Consider the following 25,070-nt stretch of genomic DNA (forward strand, 5'->3'; position numbering starts at 1 on the left):
AGAGGGTGTGTCCTCTTCCGTAGCACATCATATTATCGCCATAACATGTATTCCTGTCTATGATTATAGCTACCATATACATTAATAAGTAGTAATTTCTACGACAACCACAATCAAAAGTCTTAACTACCGGTAATAATTATTTCTGCGATATGAACACTCGCTCCCGGATATGACGTTCTTGAACCCGTCTTTACGCGCTGTGGCCGTGTGGGCTAGTTAACCAATAGAATGATCCGATGTAGGCGCGCGCAACTTGAATCAGGAAGCACTCGTTGCGTTGTGGCGTCGCTATTTTTCTTTTATTTCTCGTGGGGGAAACAAAGTAAGAAGGTCAAACGAAATCTTTTGACACTATTAAGCTACAAAAGAAGAAACATCGAATAGAAAAAAAAATGTTCGTTGGGATCGAGACAACGAACATATTAGTGCTGGGGACGGGAGACAATTTGCATCAACAGGGTAAGAAAGGCTTTACGTTGGCTTGAGTAGGACTCATTTGAAAAGTATGCTTAGCGAGTCAACATTTTGTTTTTAGATATTGCAATTTACTGACGTGTTATAAACATTAAAAGTTAAATAACACGGGAAAATTTGCCTCTTTGCGTTTTTTCCCCCACTAACATTTTATGGCTTCGATTTATTGAGGCGTTTCCTTTCAATCTTTCTACGCAGTTCTCGCCTCCTTACCGCTGTGTGACGTGACAGAGGAAGATTTGACCCAGAATCCTCAGTTCTGTAAACTCTTGGCCACTCTGACTCAACATGTGGACAGAAGTGGACTCACTGTCCTACTTAAAGCAGACCTGGACAGGGTAAGGTAACCTGGATGTTTTCACGTTCTTGAATACATTTGTAACCGGACGTTTAAATGCGCCGTCTAAAAAAAAGCACAACACCCTTTCCCCCCACTTTGAGATCAAATTTGACAACAAATTGTTTCCGTTTGCTTGATGCCAGATTGATTTAATTCTTTTGTCATATATATATATATATATATATAGTAATTACTTTGTAAACCTTCACAGCATTTGATTACACCACCATATGACATCAAGTATGGTGGAAGTAGCATCATGCTGTGATGCCGCTTCCAGCATGATGGAAGTAGTATATTGTGTTCTTAGTAGTATGTATGTATATAGTTGGGTTTTTTTATTTTTGAAAAACCACAAAATAAGTGAAACACGTCCACCCAGTTCTTGTTATTAGTCAGTTTTATTATGCATGATTATTCTACCTTGGAAAAAGAAAAAAAATATTACAACTATGTCCCTGATGAGTGAATGTAAACTAGCTAATAACTTTACCTTGGTTTTACAAGCTGAGTATTTAATTAGTCAATTACCAGGTTGTGAAACACTGACCTCTACTGGCACACAGGAAGAAGTGCAGAAACATTGAGGGTTTAGGTGGGTGTGTTGTGTCTGTGTGTAGGCTGAGCAGAAGCTGCAGAGCCAGAAGCGCCAGTGGCTTCGCTCTGAGAGCCTCCACAGAGGGCTGCAGGAAATGATCCAGGAGTTCTACGTCCGGAAGCACAACTCCACCGTTCCCCCTGACCAGAACATGGTAGATCCCACTAACTTCTGTGGAGTAAATTTTGATTTTAAAACTTTACCATCATTGTTTCCACGTAGTACAAACAAATCCTGAAATAAATAAATGGAGTTATTAGATCATACTTGAATATGTTGCTAAGGAGCCTTTGCTGCAGTTCTATGAAACAATGGAGAGGTGTCTGCGTGTGACTCGGTGTGCCAAGCAGCTAGATCCCAGCAGGACCACAAGCCAGGACCAGCTGTCCGTTCTGGGCCTAACACCCCAACAAGTGCTCCAGCTCCTGCCTTCAGAAAAGGTACATTCCTGGAAAAAGCAGATTTTCCAACAGTCTGACTTTAGATTGTTTCGCTGACTTTTTTAAATCTTCCATAGAATGTCCAACGAATGAAACAGGCTCTTCCCAGACAGCTGGAGAGACGTCTGAAGGAGAAGTGTTTGAGTCTCGTCTCTTATTATCAGCCTGAATGGGGTAGTTGTCCATCCACTGACCATATAACTTCACAGTTTGACATTTTGAAAAATAAACATGCTCAATGGAAACACGGCAATTTTGATTTCAATTTTACACACGAGAGTCGCATCATCATCAACAACAACCAGATGTTGCCACTGACACAAACCAGATGACAAGAAATAATTGGAGGCATTTTTAAAAAAATGACTTGTCGCATGAACAAACTTATCAACGTGTGATTGTAATTGCTTTTCTTACTTAATGGAAATACCTCAATTGCAAAATTGTGTTTTTCAACATCACCAGAATATTGACAAAGTCTTCATTACATTTGTAGTAGAGACGGAGCTAATGCTACATTCACTTTTAGTATCTTTAGCAGGCTTTGTTGTCGTGCACTCACTCCGATGTCCTCTGTACTGTCTTCTAGAGAATGAGAGTGAGGGTCTGAAGACCAACAAGCTGTCTCATCTGTCCATCCTGCTGGACAAAGACAAGAAAAGAACAGAGCTGCTGAAGGAGACGTGTCGAGAAAACACTATCCTGTTGCAAAGACAAACCCAGCTCTACCTCTCTGTAAGAAAATGTAGTTTATGCTTTTACATTGTTTTTTGTTTTTTAAAACATTCTTTATTATTAGTATCCAGTCCACAGTTTTTGAACAGGTCCAACTCCAAGTTGTATAGACTTGAATGCTGATTGGTTTTAATTATATTAAGTGTTGTGTGTTTGTGTAAAGAGAGAGGAGCAAAACGGGCCAAAAGAAGATTTGCTCGCTCTGAAAAGGGTGTGGCATATTTTATTGTAATTTTGGAACCCATAAATGTTTTTGGTGCAAACAGCCAGTGTGGATCCAAGGAACATCCTGAGAAAGAAGGTGCAAATTAACATCCAAGTATTTTGGAAGAATCCAGCGTGTATCGGTCTGCCTGGAACCCATTCAGATACTGGAACTAGTCAAGTTGTTTGTTTGTCACATTTCAGCAACAAGGCAGATCAAAGTGTTTCACATGATAACGATGCAACACAATAAACAAACAGAAAAACTTTACATTGCAGTGGCTGAATAGAGAAAAGTGATTGAAAACTTGCAATCCAGACTAGAATTAACGATCTTCCGGTTATTAGTGATCAAAGGCAACTCTAAACAAATGGTTTAGGTTTTAATTTAAAACACCTCTGAAGACATTTTTGCAGTAATTAATGCGACTAAACATAAATGTATAGATGAGTTTCTTTAGATCTCGCTGAGACATTAGTCGTGTAATCCTAGAGATGTTCTAGAGGTGGTAGAAGGCCGACTTTGCAAATGTCTTTATGTGTCCCTGAATGTTTAGGTCAGAGTTCATCAATACAGCCAGATTCCAGGCCCGATCTCTAGTTTCTAGCTGTAAGAACTGAAGCCGTATGTGCTAATTCTTAATCCTAGAACTTGATCGTTCTTTAGGTCCAGAAATAATGTCAGTCATGTTTCTAGGACTCTTGAAGGAGCAGCAGCGGCACAGGGAAAAAGTCTGCATATTTTGGAAAGCCAAATTGTTTTTTAAGCTTTTAAGGCCTTTAAAAGTCAACTTAAAGATGACAATAAAATAACACTGCGTATTAACCCAACTGAGAACTTGTCAGACTTTCCTAATGGGAGATTTCCAGTGAAGGAAGACCCCTCTCTGAACAGTGCCTGCAGGCTGTGAGCACTGCCATCATCAGCAGATCAGATTGTGAAGAAAAGTCCTGTGACTGTAACTGAGAGAAGAGCTGCTACTTTGGTGACATCTGTATTAATTTCTTAATATAATTTTGAAGTGTAAGAAATGTGTTTTTTTCTTTTAACAGATTAAAAATACAAGGCTGTGCTATAATAATGCCAATAATTCTGTACACACAGATGCTCTCCTAAGGAAGACACGTCAATTTTTTCGGATTTTTATTAACATTTTGGATTGACATAGAGGACTTTGGTAAACAAATTATGAGAATGTGAATGTAGATTTTAAGATTTTTACTTAAATTCTACATAGAAATAAAAGGAATAATTGATCACATTTTTCTTCTTGGTAAGATAGATCTAGAATCGTCTATAGAGCTTCCTTAGCAATGAACAGTTCAGTGTTTCACGAAGCTTTCGTCTCCCTGCCTGCAGTGAAAAAAACCTTGGTGAAAATGTTAATGTAACAATATGAGATATTTCTCTGATTTGACCAACATATTTTCAGAAGACCTTCATTATGTCATTAGGTGGAGCTGGATTCCAACCTTTGATGCCACAGAATGACTGTTTATAAACCTGAGCCTCTTTATGATAAAAATCTCAATAAGCTTTAGAAATGATTCATAGTGAATCCATGGGGGCTGATGGTCTAGTGAACATGTGAAGCACTCGGTCATCTTGGTTTTGGCTCTTTTATAATTGGAAACCACAGGATTTTTGTTAACATTTCGCTATGATTAAGGCTGGAAAATCTACATTCTTTGGCCAATTTATTACATTATACCACTGTATATTTCCCCATTAATTTTTTATTTTTTTACAATTCTATTTTGTGTTTCCTTCACAAACCAGGAGCTGATTAAATGTATCCAGCTGCTCCAGACGCTCGTCTTGGATCACAGACTGAAGATCCAGACAGACCTGGACGGAAAGAAATTGGATTACTTTGAAGGCAAATGTGAACTAGTCTTGCAGAAGATAAGGTGAGGCTGCTTTGAGTTTTTTATTTACATATTCAAGACTTGTTTGGGTGGGACTCTTAGCTGTGTGTCATATTTCTAAACAAGCTTGTTCTTCCTTTGAAGAACTGAGATGGTGGAAATTCAACTGGACACCTACTCTCTTGACACAATTTCTGCTCACCGAAAAATAAGGCAAGAGGATTTTTGACTCGTCTCTGCTCACCAAATGCTTGTTTTTTGTTTTTTTTTCGCCCAACAATTTTTGATAGAACCCATGTTTTTATGGAGTCTTATTTGCAAACGTAACGCTTTATGCCGTCCCACTGTCGCAGGGAGAAGCTGGAGAGCGAGCTGACGGCTTGTAAAGCAGAGAAGCAGGCGTTGGAGATGAAGCTGTCATCGTTTGAGATCTTGGGGAAAGCATTTGAGGTGCTGGCCGATGAGTACTGCAGATTACGGCAGGAGATAGACATGAAAAACTGGGCTCTGAAAGAACTGACCAAGTACAATGAAAAGTAGCTCCCGTGTGATAAGAAACCAACTGTTAGGACTCCCTTCGTTTTGAATTAAGCACTTCTGCAGAAAGATAATGTGGCACCAGTCATAGAAAATGCTGTGGACATTTGGATCTTTGAATTTTTATTGTAGAGTTCTCCCTATAACAAATCTTTGTTTAAATACTCAAATAAGATGAGCATCTATAGTACATAACTACTGCAGTCCTACTTTACACCAACTAAAGTTCAAAGTTCTGTTCTGTAATTACCTGCTGTTTTCTTGGAAGAGTATAACCTGTTGTGTGTGTGTGGTTCATATTGATGCATAATTAAATTGTTGTATATAGAATATTGTGATGTGTGTGTGATTTGATCTTGCTGAAGGTTTCATAGATTTGTTGGAGAACATTAAAGAACAAACCACTTCATAAGGACCGAGGAACACCGGCATAATGATCAAGAAATAAGTTCTGGCTTAGGTACTTCAAAGTACGTAATCCCTTGTCAGTGATACGTTGAACATCGGGCCTATAATTCTATTCCATTGATGTCCTAATCAGAATTTCATTAAAAAAGAAAAACATTAGGGCTACCTCAAAATTTCCTTAACAGATCTTATTCACAGATCTTATCTACCTCTGCAAATGTCTGAAAACTGGCTACTGTTGCTCTGCTGTGAGGGAGGTCTGACTGACAGACCCCCGCCTCCATCAAGTCGTGTGTGGTTAATAATCACCCCACTTTTGCCAACTTAATGACTTAGTCACTGTATTTAGTGACTTTTCAGTCAATAAAAATTGTATCATCCAAAAATTTAAATGGTAGATAAGGCTTTTCAAAAATTCCCCAGAATATTGCAGTCGGTGCAGACTTAAACAAAATACTACCATTGCAGCAAAGATAGGTTATTAAATAATATAGCAAACACCGAACATCTGTAAATACTAATGCAATTTTCAGTATCATCCACAAGATGGCAATGTGTAATAATTTTTCATAGGGTTACCTTTAATAATTGCGATTGCGGGAAAATTTTTAAAATAAGGTGGTCGTTTAAAATTAGTATTATTATTTTTAAAAGATTTCATCTGAGTGAAACTCTTGCTTGGCAACATTTTACACATAAATATAAGTTAAATGTTTAGTTTACGCCCTCTTCGCTTTCCTCTCGCATTGACGATCTTCGGTAAGACCCCCTCGACACTGACAACCGGAAGTATGCAGTGAAACATCTCGAACCGTTAAACCCTCCCTGCTCTCATCACTACCGCCACCATCATCACCATCACCATCATCATCATCAGCAGTAGCAGCAGTAGCAGCAGCCCCGCCTCAGGACGTGGACCGCTGGCCGGCTGGTTCCTCCCCGACTCAACCTCCCCCACATCTGGCGGGCTGTCAGCACACTGAACTGCCGCTCCGTTCGCCCCGGCGCGGCATGCCCACATCCGCGCCGTCTCGCGACAAGAAGCAAGAAAAGCGGACTTGAACCGGAGCGCCTGCTATGTCTGAGGTGCGGAAATTCACAAAGAGGCTGAGCAAGCCGGGGACGGCCGCGGAAGTCAGGCAGAGCGTCTCGGAGGCAGTGAGGAGCACCGGGGACCTGGTGGTGAGCACTCCGCGCCCTCTAGCTAGACACGGGCAGAGACTGCAACTTCTCATTCCTTCCGCCCTTAATTTTAGACTGGAAAATTAACTTGCCCAAATGTTCTTCCTCTATGCTTTTTTCCCCTCCTTTTGGTCTCTATATTTACTTTGTCTCATTTCATTGATTCTGTCTTTATACTGCATCCCGTGTGCAGCTATTGAGGGGTTATGACTAAAGCCCCTGATTCACCTGCATGCTCAGCGGTCGCTCTTGAATTTGCTGCAGCCGTAGAGTGCTGCGACTTTGTCCCGAATCACACATGTCCCTCTCCCCTCCCCAGGCCACTCTTGCGGGGCTCCTTTTGTGTGCAGGCGGATGTGGGGCAGAGCCAGTTAAACAGCTGCAGCGTGGCTCCTTAGCCCCAGACAAGCCAGGCTGGTATCCGTAGATCTGCTGCATTGTGGTTGCCATGTGGATGAGCTGCACCGGTGGTGCCTTGATTCTGCTGAGGCAGCATTTAACTGTGTTCCATGACAGTGAATCGTTGTTGTGACATTTGTGTGGCAGGACTTATGCACCAAGTGTTGTTTTTCGTTTTAACTGGAGCCATCTGTTAACACTTCCACTCCAATTTAGTCATTATGTGGCACAAACTGTTACACGGACAGCTTTGACTTTCGGAACTATGTGGTTCCTAAGCTGTTGGCATTAATTATCTGCAAGAATAATATGAAGGAAATTAGCTGCAATGTAGAGTTATTTTTGGATGCTTATTGGGCCAAGCAACCAATAAGATGACAAATTCAAACCTTGACATTTTAAGACGCCCCTTGGAAACAGAATCGAGAAAAAACTGTTATATATCTGGTCGGAACCTAACCAGGTCCAGATAGCAAGACGGAAAATCAGTGCCACAGATTCACAATGTAGCCATCGGTATTTACATCGGTATTGGCTCTTTATTTTTGGCAATGTATTGGTATTTTGCTCGTATGTAAAACTGGGAATACTATGTTTATATATATCTTGTTGGTGATAGCATAGGAAGAAGGTAAGATGAGCCACGTGGTATTTGTTTGTTTGGTCATGTGACTGTGATAGTGACGCAGCAGAAGGTTGTCTGGTGATTGAGTGAAGTAGAGAAGCAATGTCAGCTGTGTGGTTGGTTTTCTTTCCCCCTCTGTGGTGTTGAAATGGTAGGGATATATGGGGTAAATACTGGTTAATATCAATGTCGAATAACGATATTGGCCCAAATTTTCAAATCAGTGCATCTGAAATTGGAAAAGCAGTAATCAGAGTGCCAACCAGAGCCTATGTTTTAAACGCATAACAGCCAAGTGTGTGAGGAGGTTTGGTGAGAAAAGGCGGTTTCTCCCTCCTGAACGCCTGACCTCAGAGAACCTTCCTGCCGTTCTTCCCAACTTGCAACTTGGAAATGTTTACTTCAAACGTCCAGGGCATTTGGGAAAAAGATATTGTCTTTCTTTTTTGTGACAGACCATAAGAAACAGAGGTTTTTCTGTAGGATATAGCGTATGAAAGAGTGTCGATGTATTTATTTAGTTTTCTTTACCGTATGCCATCGTCATCATTCTGTCGCCAGACTCAGTGGTGACCCATTTTTGATTTACTGATAGAATCCACCAGATTATTACTTACAATCTCCTGGTATCTTCAAGAATTCATGATGTCATGGACAATAACAAGGATCCCAGGGGCCACGGCATGACAGATCTCACACCAAACCTAAGCCATTGTTCCTTTGTTTCTGAGAAGAGTTTTTAGTTGAAAAGCTAAATCTAACATAGTAATCTAACTTTTTCTTGTAATGACTCCCAATTATATGTACAGATCGATGGCATGTAATGGTTATGGTACCCAGAGGCTCCATTCAATAAACGTAGTTAAACTAACGGTTGGATCTTTTATATGACTACATCCAGCAGTATCTTTAGGGGTAACAACATTAGCTGTGCTCTGTGTTTGCAAGCCTGTAGTCTTATGATGATCATCTCCTGCAGTGTGACGCAGGAAGAACTCCCCAGTGGAATAATCTTGTGATTAGATTGAGTTTCCTTAAACAGAGTTGGTGAAGTGAAGGGTGTGTGTTTGCTCTCCGTACCACGTGGGGTGGTGTGTGTACTTTCTGCTACCAGAGGAGGAGCGGCGGCTGGCCGAAGATTTCACAGAGGAGAACAAACGGTGTTTTGTGCAGGGTGGATGTTCTGGGTTCCTCTCTCACATGGGGATTCCCTCAGGCATGCAGTGGCCATCCTTTCACTCTGTGACTTGTCATTGTTGGTTCGGTCATTCCTGTCATCATCCATGTCGAGGAAGCTTTAGTTATGACTGAGTGCACTGATTCTCAATGATAATCTCCCGTCAGGTTTATGTTTTTTCTCGGGCAGAATCAAACCTGTTCCTGGAAGTTTGACAGAAATAAATTGTGGCAAATGTTCAAGCCTTCTGTCCTTGTGCTTGAAACAAATATTCTTTTAGAAGGATCCTTCCTTTGGACATTTCTTTTTTTTATTGACTTTCTTTTCCTTCCTTGTATCAATTCCTTGAGTTATTAAGCTGTGGCACATTCGGAATTCTTCACAACTTTATTCGACTGAAAGTTTAAAAAACACCTACCGGTAAATGAATTAGTGCTGTAGAATTTGGTCGTAAAAAATGATTTTGGGGATCTTATGTGCGCTGAACATTTTCAAAGTTAGCAAAAGTGCTAATTGAAAAGTTCACTTTGCTACTAGCAGACTAGTGGAAGTGTGGCCACCACAGCCGGCTTCCTTCTCCTTTCTCTTCACAACCGTTGTAGTTTGTAGGACTAATGTAACAAAATGTGAAAAATTTGTGTTAGTAATGTTGCAAAGCACAGTAAATAAATAGGTGAGGTCGTAAAACTGAGTACATGTGTAAGGGGTAAAAAAACAAAAAACAAATTTTGTTGCAGACTTCATTTTGCTCTAATCAAGTATCTTTGATCTCACCAATTAAGCTATACAAAGGCAAGCAGGTACCATGGTGACGTTCAGATCAGTCTCTCTGAACTTTAGCGCTTTGATCACTGCCTACTCAGTCAGGTGTGAGCCTGGAGGGCAAAGTGCCTACAGGCTAAATGCTTTACTGAGGACAGAGTATGAATGCATTTGGAAAGTAAACTCCTTACATGCATTCAACTAAGATGTCCTTCTTGCATATTAATATGCTTAATGGAGAGTGGGACAGTGAGAGTGACTTCATTAAATCATTACCTTCACTCACCTCTTCCTGGTTTGTCTCCTCAGGAGAATGAATTCCTGCATCAACGCTTGTGCACCTTTTTCAACCACACTTTTTTTTTCCCCACTCAACTTTGAGGCTTCATCTTCTTTTGGAGGGTGTCACTGATTGTCTGTTACATTAATTAGTTAGCATGTCGTTAAATAAATGTAACTTTTGGATGATATTCTCATTTATTGAGCTGCACCAGTCCATTCATTACCTGCTAAGAAGATAAATTAACCAAACAGGAAGCAGGGTTCAGCATATTGGGTATGGATTTATCACAGAAGGAAGTCTTGTGACTGAAACACTTAACCCTGTCAACACAAAAGTATCTACTAAAGTGATTTACTGCTGCATTGTACTAAGTAACTGCTACAGTGGAGGCATTGATCATGTTTGTTCCACATGTCTTATCCTTTGCGTTTTCAACCCAGAAACTACATTCCCCTTTATTGAAAAGGAAGACAAAAGACCAGGTGGGAAGAAAACATTTGTTTGAAAATGAATGGCCTCTGATTGGTTGATAAGTTGCACTGTGAGCATAAGGCTAACAGCAGAGCAGCAGACGTTTTCCACACAGTTAGTTAAGGATCTATCGTTCAGGCAGCCCTCCCTCTGGAGTTCTGGGTCATGTTTGTCTTGACAGAGATCCACGGCTCTGAATCATTTTGGAAACCGTCAAGGAAAAGAAGACTCCATCTAATCCTGTGGAAGATCAGCATCACAAATAAATCTTTCAGGTGTTCTTTTCAGCAGACACAAAGTCCGACTTACGCTGCGCTCTTTATTATCAGTAAATACCAGACAACAAACCGGCATCTTGATGGTTCAGTCAAACCTGAAAACCCCCACCCTCCTCTGTTGTGTGTTTGTGCTCATGTTATTTCATTAAACTGAAAGGCTTTTTGGGAAACAGTCCAAAGGAATTCACTGTTAACATCTACATGATGGATGAGGGAGAAGCACAAGCTGATCTGGTGCTCTGCCACAGTGTCATCCAGTCAGTGTTACAGAATGATCCAACATAGTTTAATTTACATTCAATGCGTTTTACTCACTGCACTTACTTTCACTTTAAAAGTTCCTCCTTTGCTACTATACAATTGTGGGAGTAGCTCTGTTGTTTTAATGCTGATTTGTTCTTTTTGTAGACTTTTGTTCGTCATCTCTTTTTTTTTTTTTTTTTTGGTAAAATCTTTGTGTGTTTGGGCAATAATTCCCAAATCCCAGAGGAGTTGAAAAGGAGGCTTCATGAATGCAGAATTGGACCAAAGAGCAGAGAGAGAGGGAGGAAATTCAGCCATTTTTCAACCTGATCATAGCGGGATTGGATCATATCCCGTACTCCAGCATCCCAAATGGTTTTCAAAACCTGTGGCCAGGCAGGAGGATCAGCAGAGCTTTATCTAAGACACGATACTGTGGATTATGAAATCTGCTGGCTGGATATTGAGTTTTAGCAGGTCAATACACTCATATATGACAGTCATGACACTCTCTTACAGTAATAGTAGCTTTGTTTCCATAAACATTTTTCATTCATCCCTTTTTTTAAGCATCACTTTAGAAAAGGTTAATGAAAAATGATGCCTGAGGTCCTTTTTAAGTTTTCTGAACAAAGTTAATGCGCTATAAGGGGAGACAGTAAACACATTTACCAAATAAGTTCTGACATGGCGAATATCTACCGGTTGTCATGTTCTGACATGGCGTAATGTCAGAGTCTGAGGTAATCACGTAACCCGGTTGATTCACTTCAAACCAGTAGATGAAAACATCTACTGGTTTATAGTTGACACATTGAGCTCATGAAGTAATGTAGTGTAGTACTGTTGCCCGTATCACCGTGGATACACCATGGCCACAGGTTGGCTGGATGGCAAACTGCAACTTAGTGGTTCAGTTCATTGCGCAAACTTTGAGGTTTGCGCAATGAACTGAACCACTAAGTTCAGGTCCGCAACAAACAAATACACCTGGAGATTTTGGACAAAATGGCCGCCCCAGGGGTTCACGCATAAAATACGTAGCGTCAACCACATTCCTGTGCATTCTTCTCCACGTTTCCTGCCCACATTCCTGCCAGCATTGTGAGGAATCCACTGCTAATGGAGGCACACACAACCTGGCCATAACCGAACCAGACATTAACTGTCAAGAATGAGACTTGACAATGGAGAAGGGAAAAGATATCTGGTTATCTGTTAGTAGTTTGTTCTAAAATAGACTGTAACTACTGCGAAGGTCAAAGGTCTAATTTTGCTCTTGAAATGAGCTGCACGTGTGCTCAGCTCATTCAGACAGACTGGAGCACTTAGCAGGGTCAGCTGCAGGACAGCACAGCCGCTTTACGCTCAACGTGAAGAAATAGCTTCGGTCATGTTGGAGTCGTTAGTGCCTTGCAGATGGAGAACTTAATGGGACACAGACATCTGGAAACAGCTTCGCTAACATCATCGTCGCCGGAGGCGGGCTTGGCTTTGTGATCGGGTTTGAGTGTTCGGCTTCCAGACTGATGGATTTTAGAGAAGAGAGTGTGAGACACACTGAGGGTTTGCAGTGATTGCGATGGGTTTCACTGTTTGGTCACACCCAGCTTCTTTAGGCACGTTCCCTTTCTGTTTTGGTTTGTTTCAGTAACAACTGTGACTTCACCGCCTGACAACGACTCCTCAGCTTCTCTACACCTCTGTGAAAGCAGAAGTTGCCCTTGTCTGCTTTTCCTTCTCTCTTTGCTGCTTCCTCCCCCCCAGCCTCTCGGTGTTTTGTGCACCATGAGTGGCTCGAACTTGTAGCGCTGCGGTTGTTGCACATGACAGGAAGTAGAGCTGCTGTCGGGTGCAGGAGAGTCACAGTCATGTGTAATGGTTTTAGCAGACTTGTAGGTGACTTCTGTTTGATTTGCTCGCAGTTGAGAAAAGAAGCAGCTATGCTAGGTTAAATGCTCCTGTGGGCATCAGAGCGCTTCGGGGTTTTAGTGGAAAAATCTGGAGAAAACATGAACATGGAACCGTCGTAGTTTTTAACCCAAATTACAGGTTAGAAAGCAACAAATGGCCACACATGCCATCCAATATGGCCTGTGCACAGATTCCAGTGTAGGAAGGGGCTTTTAGAAATATCTGAACAAATTCTGTGTGGCCAAAGGCTTTAGATCTACAACTGTTTATTTCCACTGCAGGAAGAGATTACATTTTTTTAAGTTAATACAGAGAAGAAATAAATACATTTAACAATAAAATAAAATAATACCTGTGAAAAATCAATTTCAGGTAATAACAAGACTAAATCTTCAGCCCTAAAAAGGTCAGGGTGAATTGTACTCTGAGCTTTATGCCATTCTTGTCTACACCATTGCTTTATTTCAGACTGTTTTAAGTCAATTCAGATGTTTTCCCATCAATTTGTACAAAGTTTTCCAAACAGAAACTTTAATTTTTGAGTTTTCCTATAAGGGATTATCAACAGCTAATGCCGTCAGTAGTCTTTGTGGTGTATCTTGGCTGGAGCCCTGATCTGTGGAAGGATGCTAAACCATTTCGCAGCAATAATGTACCCACAGCTGCTGCCATCATTCTTAATTGAAACGTGCACCACATCCAAAACTGTGACAGAAAACCTTGATCAGCTAATTACCCAGTACAGATGCACATGCAGACATTTTCTCAAAGAGCTTTACAGTGAATGGGGGTGACTGACTCTGAAGTGAAAGCTCTACCTCTTGGCTGTGAACTGCTTATGTAGAAATATGATGGATCACAAAGTGGAAAACGGTCCTCTGGCGCAGTATTCTCCCTGCAGAGCACGCTGATCTCTCTGTGGGTCCAGAAGCAACCCGTCTGCTCGGCGTGTTTCAGGAAACGGCACCCAATCAGAATCAGATCCACCCAGTCTGATTCTTTGAGCTCAAGCAGAAACTACTTGGTGTTGCTGAGGGGAGGCTTACTGGCTCGGCTTGGCCTACAGCGGTACTTTGTTTAAATTCAATTTCAACCACAAATGTCCATTTAAGTTGCTTCTTGTTGGTCTGAAAACCTGTAGGCCTCTTTAAGAGAGAGGGATCATTTCATATCATCCACTTCTCTATGAAACTCAAAACAGGAAGTGCAAATATTATGTTGTAGCATGTGATGCAGTTATTTTTCTTATGCCTCAATCATCCTGTGCTTTTTTTCTTCCATCACCCTTTTCTGTCTTCATATCATTTTCCTCTCCCTTCATCGCCCTCTGTCTTCCCTTGGCTTGTTTCCTACAGAGCACAGAGAGCTCAAAGCTTTGCAGTATCACCTGATTTCCTGCGGTTCAGCCGTGGCTTTGGTGGCAAAAAGCCACACTAAAGCTGCAAATATCGGATTTATAATTAACAAAGGGAATTGTTTTGTTTGAAAGTGACGCCTGGCCTGTTTCATCTCCAATCCTCCCCCATTTTAGGAGCAGCCGAAGATCATCGAGCCGCTGGACTACGAAGCGGTGGTGTTCCAGAGGAAGGCCCAGATCCACAGCGACCCCCACAGAGACCTGCTGCTCTGCCCTGTCGACGATGTCTCTGTGAGTTCCACACACATTTCATGTGATCGAGGAGAGCTTGTTGTTAAGCAGAAGGGAAATTATCGATGTTTTTTAAGATTTCTTTTTGTTTGTGTTGGGCAAAACAAGCATACCAAAACGTTGGAATGGATAACCCTGAAGCACTAATCCTGAACATTAATTGTACCAACGCTAATGCGCTAAACCAACACAGTATTTAGCAAAAGCTAATGCTAAAGAGCTAACTTCAATTCAAATTATATCTCCCCTTGAAAGTCTACAACTCTCAAGCACCAATTTAATTTTGACCTTATAATTTATATGTATTTATATAAGGCCCTTAGATATTGTATTTATATTTATATCTTGTTCTCTGCTGTTTGTGTTTTATTTTGTTCCTGGATAAAGTTCTAGGATAAAACGAGAGGAGGAAATGGAACTGTCGCTGTTGGAAACTTTACCAACTTCAAAATAAGAGCATGAATATAAACGTCTAACAGCTTGAAGAATTCTTAGAAGTCGAAAACCAAAACTTCAACGCAGACGTTGAACACTATTCAACGGAAAGTTAACAAAACAGTCAAGTAAACTAACACTTTAGAATATATCTGGAAATATGAAGTTAGGGGAAGCTAAGTGTGCTAAACACTTCCAAAGTTACCAAAATACTAAAGGACTAACTGAAAAATTACTTCCATTCCTAGCAGGTTAGCAGAAGTTTGATCACCACTTGTTTTCACAAATCTTTAATGTTATACCACTTAATAAATTGACTGAAAAATAAATCCGTATTGGTAAATATCAATATGTATTTGAACATTAGAATGAAGAAAATTGTTGTGGGAAAGCCGTGACAAATAGACGGCAGTGCCAACATCCTGGGAGCCGGGCAGCTTGGTGGTAGCCGCCCCGTGAAATCCTTAGAGAATTCTTTAGAGAACGTAAAGAGAAAATAAAGGGTTCCAAATACTTCTGTGAAGCAAATGATGCCCCCAGTCTCACAGACTTCCCAGTGTGTAATGCTTACATGCTCCCATGTGTCTCGGTGTGTTTGTGTGTTGCTGTGTTTGCCTGGATGCAGGAGTCCCAGATCTCCCGGCAGAGGAGGACCGTCGTTCCTTCTGTTCCTCAGAACGCCGAGCAAGAGGCCAGGAGTCTGTTTGCTAAAGAGGTATGCTGACGAAGCAGCAGCGGCATCAAGCCTTTTATCAAGATCTAAAAAGAGACTTGGAATGAAAAAAAGGAAAAAGTAGATGCTATCCACACAGCAGTCTAGCTCGACGCTTTGTTTTATCATTGATCAATAAAATGGCAAATTCACCATTCATTATCATCTTTTAGAGTGTTCACAAAGAAATGTTCAGATTTCTTTGTAAAAATCCGAAACGTTTAATCGTCAATAAAAACGGGACTCTGTGTTATGATGAGAACAGTCCGCTCTGCCGCTGCTCTCCAGCTCTCATGACTGTGACACATTGTAGAAACAGCCATCAAAGGGCTTGTTAAAATGGAGCCAACATCATTTAGCATTTAGCAAACAAAGATCCTTTCAGGCAGCAGAAGCATTCAGTGTTGAAAGGAAATAAATGGCACATAGAAAGCCTTAAATAGATGTCACCTTTACGGGTGCACCGATTGCGTTTTTCTGGCCGTTCTGCGATCTTTAAATAGGCTGACCTGTCGTTTCCGATTTTGGGCCGATACCAATTTTTTTTGTTTGGAAAGTTGCTAAATATTGTGACAAAGTAGCTGAGTTGACAGCAGCGGAGTGACAGTTTCCTTCACAAAATAGGGATATGGCTGCTTTTACACTGAGGAAATGACAATTTTGACCCACTTCTATATTTTACTGTATGTGGCGCTAATCCAGCATTCTGATCCACAGTGCATCAAGATGTACAACACCGACTGGCATGTCATCAACTACAAGTACGAGGCTTACTCGGGCGATTTCCGCATGCTGCCAAGGTAAGGAAAGATAAGATCCCAAACTGATGGGAATTAGTGACATAATGTTTGGAGAAACTGGGTTTAGATTTAGAATTTGTGCAGAACGACCTCTTAACTTAGCTGGAAGTCCTTTGACTGCCAGCTATTTAAGACGTACAAGGGATTTATTTGTACTCACTGGTGACCTACCAGAAATCCCCAGTACGTCCATGCAGCTTTAAGTCTTCCTCTGCTCAGAGGAAATCTACCAGCTCAGGAAGGTTTGGTGTTCTGAACTCTCACAGTGATGAAGAGGTCGCTGAGTTTATCACTGCTGTTCCAACCTCAGGGGAAAACGCCTCACAGTGATCCCTCAGCAGGTCTGGATAATATCAGCGACAGCTAAAATGTTGCTTGAAGACTTTGTTAGTAATAATACAATGAAGCCCCGCTTATTCACGGTTCAGTGTTCAAGGTTTTGCCGATTCATGTGTCTTTTTTTGTAGAACATATTTGAAATATTTGACAGAAAATGCAGCCAGGCAGGAAGCTGAGTGACCTAGCCACAATGCTACTTGACACGCTGCTGGCTGTACCTGCCCAAGAGCGGAAATAAGGAAGGCTGCTGTAGTTCTAAGAGGGTTTACAATGTGTCTTTTGATTCATTTATATCGGGGTATGTTTGGTGTTTCAGCTACTAAAATAGCTGAAGCTATTAAAATAGCTGAAACACCAAATTCAATTGAGTGTCCTAAACTCAGCTGAGTTTAAGACACCCAGTTGCAGAGTGTACTAAACCTAACACTCTGCACTTGAGATGGCTAGCAGATTGTTAATAAAACTTACGTGCTCAGCTTTAGCACCAACATTTTCAAAGGAGGCTTCATGGATTGAGAGCAGAACCACTGAGTAGAGAGAGACGGAGGAAGTTCAGACCGTCTCTCTCATCGGTCATAAAGGCCAGTGATCATATCCCCTACTCCAGCATCTCTATTTCTAACCGACAGGCCAGACAGAGATTTAAAGAGGAGAGCCAAAAGCAAAAGAGGTTGATTAGTAGTGCTTGCCGACAACTCACAGTGTCATCCAGGACATGTTACTGAGAAATATAAAATATTGAAGGCACTTGGATGAAATTCAGTTTCCCTTTTGGATAAGTAAAGTATTTTTGATTTTAATTGAATTTTTGGTTATTTATTGTAAAATAGCCCTGAAGCTAAACATCACATCAGTCTACCTTTTCAAAATACTATTTACCAATATAATGTACCGAACTGGTCCTCTAATTATGACTTTAAAACTTGTTATTATGACTTCCTGTTGGGCTTTTATTTCTTCTTTCTTGGCCAGTATGGCCTTCCGTACAGCTTGGAATTTGGCAAGAATAAAACACATTGAAGCAAACTGGAATGCTTCAGAATCCTAGTCAAGATCTGTCAAAAGTCACTTTTCAAGTTCCTATTGTGATGTCATCGACCCAAATATACAGGGAGCAAAATTTAAAGCAGGTCTTTTCTGCTTCAATGTTCTTCTAAGCATATTCCAGTAGTAGAAATACATTCTCTGTTACGAAGCTGTTTTTAATGTCTATGTAAAAACAACAAACGGCTGGTATCTTTAAATGGCTCATTTCAGTTTTGTTGACAACAAAGGAATGTAGCTGACCTCATGCAGACAAAGCAGAGCTGCTTATTGACCCTGTTTGTTTTTTTTAAAGCAAAGGGCTGAAGACGGACAAGCTTCCTGCTCACGTGTTTGAGATCGATGAAGACACCAAAGATGAGGTGAGTGGCAGATCACAGACAGCACTGTGTGTGTGTGTGTGTGTGCGTGTTTGTTGAGGGCTTTTAGTGGTGCCCTGTAAATCTCTGAGATTAGATTCTGCTAAAAGATGCTCAGATTTGTTTTATTGAACAAACAGGACCATCCTGGAATAGATACAAAGACATTCTCTCTGCTCGTTTACCAAAGCGGACATGATGAAACACGGCCATGGCTCATGGTCTGTCAGGTGGGCGTGTCAGCCCTCTTACAGCGCGCTACGGAGCGGAGCAGGGAAACCAGAATCCTAACATGTCCTATAAATAGATCTCATCGACCGCCCACATGGAGGCAGAGGAGAGACGGAGGAAGGTCAGGAGAACATCTGCTTTCCAAACCATAACTCTGCAGTCAGGAGGACGGAGGATGGGCTTGACTCTTTTTTAGCCAATCAGAAAGATGGATTACTGTGAACGTGTGTGTGTGTGTGTGTGTGTGTGTGTGTGTGTGTGTGTGTGTGTGTGTGTGTCTACTCAGCAGTAATCACCAATAGTCTGATCTCCTGAAACCAAAGTTTATCTTGATTTTTGGGGGGGAACTGTAGTATGAGACATTAAGAAAGCTCTCGTATTGTTCTGATATCCTGTAGAGAAAGATGTAGAGTCGGGTTAAAATGAATGTTTCATGGTGTTTAAGTTGAATGCGTCCTGAAAGGCTCCGTGTGCTTTCTGTCGGCCAGGACACGGCGTCGCTGTGCTCCCAGAGGGGAGGCATCCTGAAGCAGGGCTGGCTGCAGAAAGCCAACATCAACAGCAGCCTGTCTGTCTCCATGAGGGTGAGTCAGCGCCAGCACTCCTGTCTGTTATTAACACAGAGTCGTGGAAGGGTTGGACACGGCACATCAACCGTACTCAGTTCTTCGCCTCTGGCGACTCGAAACTCAAACAGCATTTAGTATTCGATGTCTTGGAAAATGATTCATGCCTCTTAAACCTGTTCACATCCTGTCACATTATAACCTCTAATTTTAGTACCTTATATTCTCAATATCTTTAAAGCTGTAGTATGTAACTTTTATGAAGAATATCTTTTTTTTGTTTTTTTTTTGTTAAAATTGTCACCATGTCGTGACTGTGGTGAGACAGAAAAGATGGATTTCCTCCACCTCCTTCCTGAACTGCTGTTGCTGTCTGAAGAAATGTAGCGCTCCCGGTCAGAAACAACCAATCAGAGCCAGGAGGAGGGGCTTGGTGCTGTCAGTCATCCTCATGAACTCGCTGCTAAATGTGCAAACGGTGGAGAAACAACTCACCGTTGCAGGGAAACTGTTTATCCACTGCCATTCATGACTGTGCTAACTAGCCTTAGCATTCACAACAGGATCTGCCAGCTAGAACATGAGATTGGGATTGGCAGCACAAGACCCTCATCTTAGCATTGATTGGTTGTTTCTAGTTGGCACTGGGAGTTCTGGAAGAAGGCAGAGGAGCGCAATTTTTTCCACAGATTATCTGTCTCATACTGTCACTGTCATACAACAAATGCGTAAAAAAATAATTTTAATAAAACCTACATACTGCTACTTTGAATAAAATCTAACAATCTCTATTAAGTAGCGGTACAATGATGAATCAGCCGGCCGATAAATCTGCCAGGAATTCCTTTATTTTGGAAGATTGGCTGAAAATTTCATGTGAAACTGATCTTATCCATAGAATCTTATCTGCTTGTGCAAAGGTGTGGAATTCACTGTCCCTTAGACAGGGCTGACTGACTGCGGTTGACAATAGTAACTCTCCAGTATTCTCACCTCAGCGACTTTTTCACTTCATTTAGTGACTTTTCAGACCTAAACATTGGATTTGGCCAAAATCAGAATTGGCAGGTTCAACTACAAAAGAGGCAGTCGGCTGCACTAGATTTTGTTACGAGGTGTCAGAGTAAAGGGGGTTGAATACAAATACACATCACACTTTTCAGATTTATATTTATGAAAAAAAAACAAAACATGAGGTCATGTACTTTTGACCTCACAATCATATATAACCTTACTAAAACACATCAAAGTTTGTGGCTGTAATGTTTTGCGTGCACCACAAATAATCCCTCCTTTCTTTATGAGTTATTGCTGGTTGACAGAGATGATGAGTCTTTGCTGTGACTTTCAGGTGTTCAAACGGAGATACTTCTACCTGTCCCAGCTCCCCGACGGTTCCTACATCCTCAACTCCTACAAGGACGAGAAGAACTGCAAGGAAACCAAAGGCTCCATCTACCTGGACTCCTGCATTGATGTTGTTCAGGTACACTTTGAGCAAGGCAGCAGCAGCAGGAGCAGCAGCCTTGTTGTGGGTCCTGGGGTTAATGTGAGCTCCTGCCACGCTCCCGGGGCTTTTAGCTGCTTTTATTGGGGCAGATTTACTGCATTCCTCTGACTGGGTAGAAAAGGATTGGTCTAGCTGATTAAAAGGAAGGAGCTGCGGGTGGAGGGGGGGGTGATGGTGTTGGCTCAGTCAACTTGTGGGTACTTCCTTCAGGTCTGGGCTGGTTGCTGGGAAGCTTTGAGTTTGATGATCACAATTTCACTCACTGGGTTTAGTCAGTGAGTGAAACTAACTGGAAGAACTAATTTCTAACTGGAATAAATTAGTTATTTCTTCCAGTTAGTCTTTGCATTTTTTAAAAAATATTTTACTATCACATCCTGTGTGACAGTAAAATAAAGACAAATTTCCTTTTTTTTTTTTTTAGCTTAAATTCATGAAGGGAATAAACTATCCAAAGCAGACCCTGGCTCTGTGTGAAAACGAGTTTCCCACTGACTCTACCGTAAAAAAAAAAAAAAAAAAGTGTCATAAAGAGGAAAATAAACCATAGATATGTCTGACTGGACTATCACAGGATGTTAAGGATTAGTTTTGGGTTTAACCAGGACTAGTTTATGACTTATTATTTGGGATGTTATAATTTAATATAAATAACTCTGAGTTGTAATTGTTATTTCATAGTTAGTATTTCATAGGTAGTACCTGGATCAAAACTGACTATTTGTGGACCTTTAATGTAGTGGACTATATATCCCATGATGCTTTGGGAGTAGAAGAGGAAGAAGGAAAAATATGGAGGGTTTCTCCTGAGAGAGTTATGTTTTCTGCGTTCTGTCACTTATATCGTATCACATTTCAGTCTGTGTCCAGAACCCTACGTTCTAATAATCAGCTTTTACTGACAGTTCCTCGGACCCGACTTAAGAGGAAAGGAGATCGGGCTTTTTCTGCTGTTGCTCCTTTTCTATGGAACAATCTACCTTTCCAAATTAGATCTGCCCACAGCCTGGATCATTTTAAATTGCTTCTTAAAACTCATTTTTATTCCTTGGCATTTAATTGAACTAGTGTTTGATACTTTGTTTTTATTCATTTGTGTTGTTGTCATTCTTGTACAGCACTTTGGTGCAGTTCTATGCCTGTTTTAAAGTGCTATATAAATAAATTTGACATTGACATTTGACATTGACATTACGGATGATTCATTCATCCTTTTTATTCCCTGAAGTTTATCTGAATAATCCGCTGAAGACCAGCAATATTCTGGGGGGGAAAAAGTGCCCCTTTAGTCCGGAAAATACGGTAATAGCTGTTTATTGGTGTCAATCATTTTCCATCAAGAATTCTTCATAAAATAAAAATAAAACTGTCAAAACTAAGCATCCTCTTTATCAGAATGTCAGACAACAGAATGTGTTCTGTCAGAGGCGTCTTCAGATTTGTTGTTGCACAGACTGTTACAGGAGCTCCTTTCTCCATAAAGTATTTGCCCCCTTCATAAAGGGGACGAATCCTTTTTGACAACAGAGATAAAGAGTTTTCACTAACTAATCTGTCAGGTTGGATAATGAACCAGTTTCTGCTGAAGGCTCCAATCAGCAGCTCTTCCGTTTTACACTGACCCCTCTAACGTGCTGTGCTTCGTCAGAGCCCTAAGATGCGGCGGAACGGCTTCGAGCTGAAGATGCAGGACCGCTACAGCCACTTCCTGGCTGCGGACAGCGAGGCGGAGATGGAGGACTGGGTGTCCACGCTGAAGCAGGCCCTGCAGAGCGCCGCCGAGGCCGTCCCCGACAAGAGGAACGGAGCCGAGCCGCTGGACTTCAACACAGGTCAGCTCCTCCTTCTACACTCACAAAATAAAAACCTAACAGGGTGTTAAAGTCTGAACTTCCTCTAGCTGATTGTCTCTTCAGGAAAGAGGGTCGACTATTCTCTTGATTTAGTTGGCCTTAGAGGGAACATTAAGCGTTTTATCCAGCTTGTTTGGCTCTTGCCAACTTTCTGTGGACGAAATCCAAAAAACTCCCGACATTCTGATGAGAAACTGGGACGACTAAGAGGTTCACTCAGTTCATCGGCTCCAAGCATCTAGAGAGGCAGCAGATGGATGCTATTTTAAACTGGACAGCATGGATGTGCTAATCAAACCTGAGGGCTTCTTGTTGATTAATTTCCTCTTGTGTGATCAGATGACGACACGGTGAGCCAAGGGAAAGGGGAAGGTCTGCAGGAGAGCCAGGGGAGGAGCCTGCACTCAGAGCTCATGAAGGTAGGAACAGCACTTATCTGTTTCTATAAGCCATCATAATGTTTATCAGACCATTATTGTTACATATAACCATATTAAAGTTATGCAGAACCTCATAAACCTATTTTCACCCCTCAAACTTTGTCAAATTTTCTCAAACTTCAGTATGTTTGTTATGTTGGAATTTTTTGTGATGTAGCCGCACAAAATGTTGCATAATAGTGAAGAGGGGACAAAATATTACAGTCTATCTACATTTTCGGAAATAAAATCTAAAAAGTGTGGCTTGCATTTGTGTTCCGCCCGCTGAGTCCAGCAGGTTTGCAGCTGATGGTTAAGGTTGTTGTCTAAGATGAACCTCAGTTCTATGATGAATTCTCTCCTTGTCAGTTTATCTTTTAAGATCTCAATTGAATTAAATCAGACGAAAGCAGGGAAAGCAAAAAGCACACCACACTTTTCAGATTTTTATTTGTGTTGCCCCTATAAAAATATAATAAGGTTTCAGGAACAGTCCAAGAGGTGTTTTTGCGATGCGCTATGTGAACCTTTTGAGTTATTAATTCTCAGTTTATGTTGAACACAACAATAAACTTGGTGAAAGTAAAACTGTCAGAATACAAAAAGTTAAAGAATTATGAAAGATGTTTTTAGGGTCACTTTCTGGTTAATACTCTGAACTTTTTTTATTTTTAAATGTACTTTTTATTATTATCATTATTATTTTTGTGCGAACATTTCGTTTGAAAACTCTTGCTTCTCCTTCTGAGCTCCAGCTTTGATCGATGATTCTGCTGAGAGATGCGCTCTGAAAACTGCGGCTCATTCTCATTTGTTTTGTCACGATCTCGTTGTTGGCTCGGAGAGAACTGGTGGTTGCTGTAAACGTTTTATTTGGAGGTTTCCTCTGAGCAGAGATTGTGGGGCAGAAAAGGCCTGAGAGCAGCAGTGTTTCCTCCACAGACCCTCTGCTGCTTTAATGGGTTTAAACCCACAGCTGCTCACTGACAACAAAGCCCCGCTCTGGCTCCGGGCCTCTGCTGCTCCATGCTCCCGTCTGTCTGCAGGCTGCAGGCAGAGCAGACAGGTCCGACTGGCACTGGAGGGCTTGACTTGTTTGTCTACATAAGATGGCCCCCTCATCCTCCCATTTCTCTTCCGACTGAATGTCTTTGTCTTCTGTTCGAGTTGCTTAAAGAGGATAGAAAGCACAAGCTCTCAGCTAAAGAGTTGATGCAGACACAATAAAAATGGGTATAGTAAAGGTTGAAGCATTTAGTTTGACTTTGTGCTCTTTGCAGTACGTGAGGGAGACAGACCAGCTCAATAAGATCAACAGGAACGAAGGCAGACAAAAGCTTTTCTCCCTGGACCCTGAAACGCAGGTAAGGAAAGTTTATGCTTCCAATACTTGCGTTTTCACTCATTACTTATTTATGTGTCTCACTATTGATCCAATCTTCCTGATCTGTCCACCCTCCTCCCGTTCTCTTTCATCCCCCTCCCTCCCCCCTCCCTGTCCTGCATCTAGAGGCTGGACTTCTCGGGCATCGAGCCAGACGTGAAGCCGTTCGAGGAGCGTTTCGGCCGCCGCATCATGGTCAGCTGCCACGACCTCACCTTCAGCCTGCAGGGCTGCGTTAATGAGAAGGCCGATGGTGTCCTCACCAACGTACGTCACTGTCTTCATATAAATGGATATAAACACACTGTTCACATAAGAACAGTGGTGGGCACTGCCAACTAAAATGTTAGTCATTCTAACCCTAAAGTGCTAATCATAAACATTAGTTCTGCTAACGACAAAACGCTAAACCAACACACTATTTAGCAGAAGCTAAAGCACTACACTAACATATATTTAGCAAAAGCAGACCTTTAGATATTATGCATTATTTATTTTCTATATCTTGTTCTCTACTGTAGCGCATATGTTTTATTTTGTTCCTGTATATTTATGGTTTGAATTTAAGTTTTTTTGGGGGGGGGAAAAAAAAAGACTTTATGTGAGAAGAGGAAAAGGAACTCCTACATAAACAGTGTTTAACCACTTCAAAATAACAGCATGAACATAATCGACTAACTATTGGAAGAATTCCAATAATCAAAAATTGGACACAGAAGTTTTGGTTATCAAGTGTTTTATTTAAGTGAAAGTTTACAAAACAGCCGAATAAATGAGCACTTTAGAATTTATACAGAAAATTTAATTTAGGCAAAGCTAAGCGCGCTA

At 41.3% G+C, this 25,070-nt stretch overlaps 2 protein-coding genes across 5 annotated transcripts in view; both read left to right on the forward strand.

Moving 5' to 3' along the window:
- Positions 1-218: 218 nt before the first annotated feature.
- haus4 (HAUS augmin-like complex, subunit 4) lies at positions 219-5,530 on the forward strand. Of its 2 annotated transcripts, none has more exons than XM_044097960.1 (9): positions 219-462; positions 676-815; positions 1,438-1,569; positions 1,700-1,855; positions 1,933-2,029; positions 2,445-2,590; positions 4,575-4,705; positions 4,808-4,876; positions 5,017-5,530. In XM_044097960.1, the coding sequence occupies exons 1-9, from the start codon at positions 396-398 to the stop codon at positions 5,201-5,203; spliced, it is 1,125 nt and encodes a 374-aa protein (XP_043953895.1). In that variant the 5' UTR covers positions 219-395; the 3' UTR covers positions 5,204-5,530. The 2 variants fall into 2 exon arrangements, with proteins under 2 accessions (XP_043953895.1, XP_043953896.1); XM_044097961.1 differs by having other exon boundaries at positions 220-462; positions 1,715-1,855.
- An 894-nt stretch (positions 5,531-6,424) lies between these two features.
- dock11 (dedicator of cytokinesis 11) overlaps positions 6,425-25,070 on the forward strand; it is a 76,899-nt gene continuing 58,253 nt past the window's right edge. For 2 of the 3 annotated variants that reach the window (XM_044097962.1, XM_044097964.1), the window contains exons 1-11: positions 6,425-6,790; positions 14,474-14,590; positions 15,651-15,740; positions 16,455-16,537; positions 18,216-18,282; positions 18,999-19,094; positions 20,428-20,562; positions 22,235-22,418; positions 22,779-22,858; positions 24,139-24,222; positions 24,369-24,509. In XM_044097962.1, the coding sequence (XP_043953897.1) occupies positions 6,686-6,790; positions 14,474-14,590; positions 15,651-15,740; positions 16,455-16,537; positions 18,216-18,282; positions 18,999-19,094; positions 20,428-20,562; positions 22,235-22,418; positions 22,779-22,858; positions 24,139-24,222; positions 24,369-24,509 (1,182 nt within the window). In that variant the 5' untranslated portion in view covers positions 6,425-6,685. The remainder of the gene's footprint in view (positions 6,791-14,473; positions 14,591-15,650; positions 15,741-16,454; positions 16,538-18,215; positions 18,283-18,998; positions 19,095-20,427; positions 20,563-22,234; positions 22,419-22,778; positions 22,859-24,138; positions 24,223-24,368; positions 24,510-25,070) is intronic. The other variant, XM_044097963.1, reaches the window with a different exon arrangement.

Source organism: Gambusia affinis, linkage group LG18 (assembly GCF_019740435.1).
Source record: "Gambusia affinis linkage group LG18, SWU_Gaff_1.0, whole genome shotgun sequence".
In the NCBI taxonomy this organism is placed as follows: Eukaryota; Metazoa; Chordata; class Actinopteri; order Cyprinodontiformes; family Poeciliidae; genus Gambusia; species Gambusia affinis.